General features: G+C 39.8%; 1 protein-coding gene across 2 annotated transcripts in view; it reads right to left on the reverse strand.

Moving 5' to 3' along the window:
- Positions 1 to 6713, reverse strand: part of LOC118002868 (mitochondrial ribonuclease P catalytic subunit-like) — a 128961-nt gene extending 122248 nt beyond the window's left edge. The window contains exons 1-4 of one of the 2 annotated variants that reach the window (XM_034993469.1): positions 6618 to 6713; positions 4987 to 6267; positions 2718 to 2765; positions 1870 to 2002 (exon numbers count right to left, since the gene is read on the reverse strand). In XM_034993469.1, coding sequence (XP_034849360.1) covers positions 1870 to 2002; positions 2718 to 2765; positions 4987 to 5975 — 1170 coding nt within the window. In that variant the 5' untranslated portion in view covers positions 5976 to 6267; positions 6618 to 6713. Of the gene's footprint in view, positions 1 to 1869; positions 2003 to 2717; positions 2766 to 4986; positions 6335 to 6617 lie in introns of those variants that run through there. The other variant, XM_034993470.1, reaches the window with a different exon arrangement.
- Positions 6714 to 6872: the final 159 nt, after the last annotated feature.

Here is a 6872-nt window from a genome sequence, read left to right on the forward strand (position 1 = left end):
TCTCTCATGAATAAATAAATAAAATTTATATATAAAAAAAACTGGGGGCAAAAACTGATAGGGTAGTGGAGGAAATATCAAAAAGACATAGGAGCTGGCTTGAAGGGGCTCCCAAAGGATAAATCCAGGATAATTTGAGCATCAAAAAGAATGATGGTGGTAAAGGACGGATTCTAACACAATTAATAAAAAAAGAAAAAAAAAAGTCCTCATGTCTAGAAAAGGTAATTAAAAAAATAAAAAGCAGGAGCTCCAAAAAAAAAAAAGAGAGTGGAGTAAGACGTGAGGCCAATGCAGATGTCCTGTCATTCTTGCAGATATCCTGTTAACTCTTCACCCAGTGTTTTTCGCATCATGGAGATGATTTCTACTTTGGGAGGTTGTAAAGTGGTGATTTTCTAGTTATTTCATTCCTTCGACATTTATTAACTGGTATTCTATAAAAGATTTCTCTCTTTTTATTAAATAAAAAGTTGAAAGGTGGGAAGACTATTCAGTTAGTCCACAACAGAAATGGTTAAGTCTTTGGTAACAAACAGCATGAGTTGCACACAACCTTGTATCTATCTTAACATCTACTTCAGAAAATACACATAAGTGTCCAATAGATGTTTGATGAGAGAAAGGAAATTTATCTGTTCAAATTGTATTTCAGCTGGCAGAAATTCCTAAAGCATTAAGAGCTGCTACAACCAGCTGGCTGCCAGGTATATATGGAACTCTGGATGGTCACTGGAACTTTTCAAACAATGAAAGGCAATAGAGTGTGACAGCAAAGGTTTTGGGGCAGTCAGACCTAGATTTTATTAGTGTGGTGTCCTTGGGCAGATTTAATCTCCCAAAGTCTCAATCACTCTATCTGTAAAAGAGAAATAAAACAGTACCATATAGGGTGGTTATAAGGATTAAATAAGATATAAGATAATGAATGTAAAGTACTTAGCATCACTTAGTAAGTCTTAACTCTAATTTTATCAATAAAATCAGCTAAAAGTTATTCCATAAAATGAAGCTCATGTTTTTATGGACCATATTTTGACTTTATTTTGAAGATTAAAGGTCTTCGTATGATCTCAGGGCATTCTATGAAAATTTTAAGTCAAAGTAAGAAGGCAGAACAATGTTCACTTCTTGTTTCTATTTGGTACCTTGAAGAAAAAGCATTTACTAAGATAATAAGCGACCTTTCCCCAAGGTAAAAGCATTTTAGTTCTTCAACTTAATCTTAATAAACCAGTATAAAGTACTAAAGATTAGCAAAATGAAGCTATTAAAAATGACTAACGGAATCAAATTCAATACTAAGAAAATCTGGAAATAATCTTGTCAAGCTACCTTAAACTCTTTTCATTAGAGAAGTTGTAGGTTTTGTTGCTACTGATCAAAAATTTTTTAAGAATACATTAGAGATAGGATATTACAAAAGATAGGAATTACAAAACATGAAACCATGTTTTCATGGGAGTTACTGAACACAGTTTTTTGGAAGTACTTAGACAAAAAAATGAGCACCTATCTTTTTGGCTTAAGTGGACCTATGCCTAGATAAAACAGGACTGACTCCAATAGATGGATGATAGTCTACCCCAATTATTCTGCTAAATTCTAAAGCAGTCTCTCCTAAATGTTGGCAACTGTAGCCAGCAGGCCAAATCCAGCACACAGTGTATTTTCATAAATATAGTTTTAATGGATCACAGCCATTCTCATTCACTTAAGTACTGTATTTCGAGTTGAAAAGTTGCAGCAGAGACCATATGGCCCACAAAGCCTAAAATATTCGCTATTCGGTCTTTTACAGAAAAAAATTGCCAATTCCTATTCTAGACAAGCAATCCACAAAAGGAATAAAATCTGTTCAGGACTCACCTGAGGTGTTGTCTTTTTGTACTGATCACCTCCATCTATCACATCCCTCATGATTTTGCCCTTAAGAAATTCATACTCTTCTGGACTCAGGTGAATAGACTCCATGGTTTTTCCACAGCCCAAACACTGACCGCTGTAATTACAATAGTTTGTGTTAAATGGTATCCTGGAAAAAAAAACTTTTTCTAAAATGAATAATCCGGGCGCCTGGGTGGCTCAGTTGGTTGGGCGGCTGCCTTCGGCTCAGGTCATGATCCTGGAGTCCCTGGATCGAGTCCCGCATCGGGCTCCCTGCTCGGCGGGGAGCCTGCTTCTCCCTCTGACCCTCCCCCCTCTCATGTGCTCGCTCTCTCTCATTCTCTCTCTCTCAAATAAATAAAATCTTTAAATAAATAAATAAATAAATAAATAAATAAAATAAAATAAAATGAATAATCCTAGGACAAGAGGAAATTGAAGAGTAATGAAAAAAAAGAACATTATAATCTTTGTGATCATCATATGCATCCAATTTTTTATAAACCTGATAATAACACACATTAGGTGTGCCAGAAAACCCAAAAAAGTAGACTGCTGGGCACCCAGTTTTTAAATTCATTCTCAAAACACAACTGGGTCCCAAATCTGTAGAGGAAAATATCTCTGAGGCTTCACACAAGGCTCACACCACTTTATGGGAAAAACATTTTGAGCACTGAAAATTCTCCATATGCAAAACATGGCTTTTTTTCTTGGGTACTCTCTTAATTATCCTATCTCTAATGTATTCTTAAAAAAATTTCAATCAGTAGCAACAAAACCTACTAAACCCACATCAAGCAAGTTAAAAATTAAATACTGGCCTTTACCTTTCCTTGACTGTTGTGAACTGTCCTTTCCATTGTTCTCCAGGAACACTACAAAAAAAAGATTGCAAAACCAGATCATTAGGAGGTCAGATTCCTACAGAACCGAAAGATAGGCATTTTATTTAGAAACTCAGCAGGCAAGAGCTCTGAAAAGTTCAGAATACTTCCCTAGAATGGTTTAATTAGAAGAGTGGGTGATATACTGTGACAGAGCTAAGGAGATAATGGTACCCTACTGTGGACCTCCTTCTTCCCTTCACTTCTCCTTTGGTCATCCAATCTTCATCTTCACATCTAAATCTGCCTACAGGGGACCCAGTAGCTGACATTAATAGTGTAACCTATAAATCAAACTCAACTCTAACCTTCTCCATAGAGCTACCAGAGATTGTTTCTCCCCAAAGTAATTTCTTCCCTTATACTATCTTCTTATGCACTACTATAAACTGTCAAGTATTATATTCCCAATTAGGTTGTGAATGCCATCACAATAGATCTTATATCACCAAACACCCACAGGGCCTAGCCAAATGGAGGCATTCAAAACTACTTGATTTTTTTGCTCAATCAACTTATCCTTTCCTTTCTCTTACACAGACTACTATCAGCTTCTATCGATTCAATTGCCTTCTCTCCTTCCCTAGTTCTTAACTCAAGATCTCATCATCTCTCTTCCAAACCTACAATTGCTTCCAAATAGATCTTATTTCCAATCTTAATCCCTCTCCAACCTTTGTGTGTGTGTGTGTGTTGGCAGTTACCTTTCTAAAACTCTACTCCAGGGGCACCTGGGTGGCTCAGTCATTAAGCGGCTGCCTTCGGCTCACATCATGATCCCAGGGTCCTGGGATCAAGCCTCACATCGGGCTCCCTGCTCTGTGGGGAAGTCTGCTTCTCCCTCTCCCACTCCCCCTGCTTGTGTTCCCTCTCTCAGTGTGTGTGTCTCTCTCTCAAATAAATAAAATCTTTTAAATAAATAAATAAAACTCTACTCCAAGGTAAGAGAGTAAAATCCAAAATCCCTGGCATTCAAGATTTTCACAACCTAGCCCCTCCAGTAATATTCAATAAATTTGTTAAATAAGATAATTAAGCATGGTTGCTATTTCAAAGATCTGTAAAGAGAATATATAATTGAAATGAGAAAAAGAGAAAAGGAGTAAGTTTTTAGGAAAAGAGCCTGAAACAAATTAGTGGTGAAGAAATAAGTGAATAAAAGACTGAAGCAACAGGGGCACCTGGGTGGCTCAGTCGTTAAGCGTCTGCCTTCGGCTCGGGTCATGATCCCAGGGTCCTGGGATCAAGCCCCGCATCGGGCTCCCTGCTCGGTGGAGAGTCTGCTTCTCCCTCTCCCACTTCCCCTGCTTGTGTTCCCTCTCTTGCTGTCTCTCTCTCTGTCAAATAAATAAATAAAATCTTTAAAAAAAAAAAAAAGACTGAAGCAATAAATAGGCACAGAGCCACTAACATGAATAAAAGTAAAGAGAAAGCAGAGAGCCTTGGAGAGAGCAGCTGGATGATGGAAAGATCCAAAATGAACTGGAACAATGAGATTTTCCATTTTTAACACTTGCATATCATGTCTGATCAGGGTCCCCCATCTGCTCTAACCATCCAAGTTAATGAAATGCATAGATTAAACAGATACCAGTCACTAGGTTTCAGAAGAACTTCTTAAATACTAATACGACCCAAAGACAGCTCCAGTGTTCTTACTATGAACTCCAGGCACAAGTGCTACTTGTACGTACATACCGTACACCTCAGGAAAAAACAGATGATCCCTCCACAAAGAAAAAAAATACATGAAAACATACAAGTGCTTGATAATTTCCCTTTAATGTGATGGAGAATAGAACTTGTTTATGCTACTACTTTTTTTAAAGAGAAAGAAAATTTTGTCTTTAATTTTATTTTTTTTTTAATTTTTAAAAAAAATTTTAAGGATTTTATTTGCCAGAGAGCGAGAGAGCACAAGCAGGGGGAGTGGAAGGCAGAGGGAGAAGTAGGCTCCCCGCTGAGCAAGGAGCCGGATGCGGGACTCGATCCCAGGACCCTGGGATCATGACCTGAGCTGAAGGCAGATGCTTAACAGAATGAGCCACCCAGGCGTCCCAAAATTTTGTCTTTAAAGGCAAACAAATCTGAGAGAAGGAAAGAAATATAATCTGAATAGAGTAATTCTCAAAAACAACAAAAAAAGGAGGTGGCTGCTTTTAGGTAGACGTATTAAAATAAAAACATACATATAAAGAAAGATCAAAATTACCTCTCAAACCATGTTTTTATACTCTGTGCAAATGATTCCTCAGGATACAGTTGATTATTTCTTAGATACAAAAGAATGTCAAGTAGCTTGTTTGAATACTGATCATCTTTTATGTTTTTTCCAAAATCAAAGAATGCCTTTAAAGTTTTCAGCATAGGAATAAGATCATGACCTAACAATTCCTGATACAAATTCCAAGCTAGGTTTACATCTTGATGAAGAAGGGCTCCCTCTATACAGTCATTGTAGTTCTTTCTTGAAGCGATCATGACTTTTTTGACATCCTCTAACAGCAGCAAGGCCTCTTTCCATCTGTCTGAGTGGACTAATCCCTGGATGAGGAGAGTATACCCTTCAGATTCTAATCTCTTGTATCTGGCTTTCATGATCTCATAGACATCAATAACTTCCGATGTCTGCTTATGAAAGACGCAGAGATACAAATACCTGACCAGCAAATCATAGCCTACAATACCATTGTTTTTTGCAGCTACCCAGGCTAACAGAGATTTGGCCACATCTACAGAGCTATGGGAGTGGGCCATCTGAGAAATGATCCAACTTTCAAATTTAGCCTTTCCTTTGAAATCTTCCTTGAGTTTATCCCACTCTTCTGAATTCAAAGGTTTTGTTGGGAGTTGAATAGTGTTCCTCACAGGTGGCAAGGCATGATCTTCCTTATGAGGATTCATCTCTGATCTCTTCTTAGCCGCTCCAGCTGCAAAAAGATGGGAATCAGAAGAAACTTGCTTATTACTGCCTTCATCTCCTTTCCTGAGATATCTGGCCTTGGCAGTCAGCAGATTCACTGCTTTAGTATTTTGTGCAGACACTGTTTTAAGAGAAAACCACTTCTGTTGGTTCCAGATGCCGTAACAGTCTTTGAGAAAGAGAGAGAGAGAAGAGTGTCCTGGGCTTAGGTCAAGGTATGGGTTGTTCTTCCAAAGCTTAGGAAAGCTTCGAATACCAGTGAAACAGAAAGTCATCATTCAGTGAGATCAGCACCAGATAGAGAGATGTTAAAAAAAAGCCCCTACTTCTGCAGCATAATTAAGGAATTGGGAGTGTGGGCGGAGAATCGAAGCACAACTTCTTAAAAGATGATTTTCAGTTTCTCACAGACAAATCAAGGATCTGCTTTTGAGGCTACTTAATACAACGAAGCCTGCTGAGTTCTCTCCATTAACAACCATCCGGGGACATCCGACCTCGGTCGCAAGTCTCAGAACCCGGCGACAGGGCAGGAATCCTCCGGTGCCTGATATATTCCAATCTGTGAACCTGAGGAAAAAGCACAAGGAGGTCCGTCCAGTTGGATTCGCGTGAAAACGAGTTAGGATCCCATGGGAGCCTTGTTGAAGGAGGGACGCAAAGTCGAAAGCGGCTACCAGGTGTCCCCAAACCCAGACCTAGGAGCAGCATGGACAACGACGAAAGCCAAAATCTAGGGACCCTGGGCCGGCATAACAATCCTCCCAGGCCGCCAAACGCGTCAGGTGATGATATGAGGGCGGCGGAGGTGGGGAGAGAGCCGAACTGACAATTCAGGTAAGGAAGGAAGGTCCACGAAGGGCAGCGCCGGCCGTGTACCGACCGATCATACACGAAGTTCACTCGATTCACCAACTCACCTCAGCACTCACGCTTAAGGCAACCATAAGCACGGCCGAACTACCGCGCCCACAACGCACCGCGAGGGCCCCGGCGCCGGGGCGTGGCTGAACCTCACGGAGGCGTTGCGCCAGGCCTGACAAAGATAAAAAGACCATTTTGAAGATGTTAGTGGCAAAAGGGGCTGTTGAAAACGTCTGCTATGTTCAGGGAAACTTTAGGGCCTTTAGATATCCGCAGTGAGCAATGAAAAGAAATCGTGAGGCAAAAAAAGC

Source organism: Mirounga leonina, unplaced genomic scaffold, assembly GCF_011800145.1.
Source record: "Mirounga leonina isolate KUSES-001 unplaced genomic scaffold, KU_Mleo_1.0 Mir_84, whole genome shotgun sequence".
NCBI classification, from domain to species: domain Eukaryota; kingdom Metazoa; phylum Chordata; class Mammalia; order Carnivora; family Phocidae; genus Mirounga; species Mirounga leonina.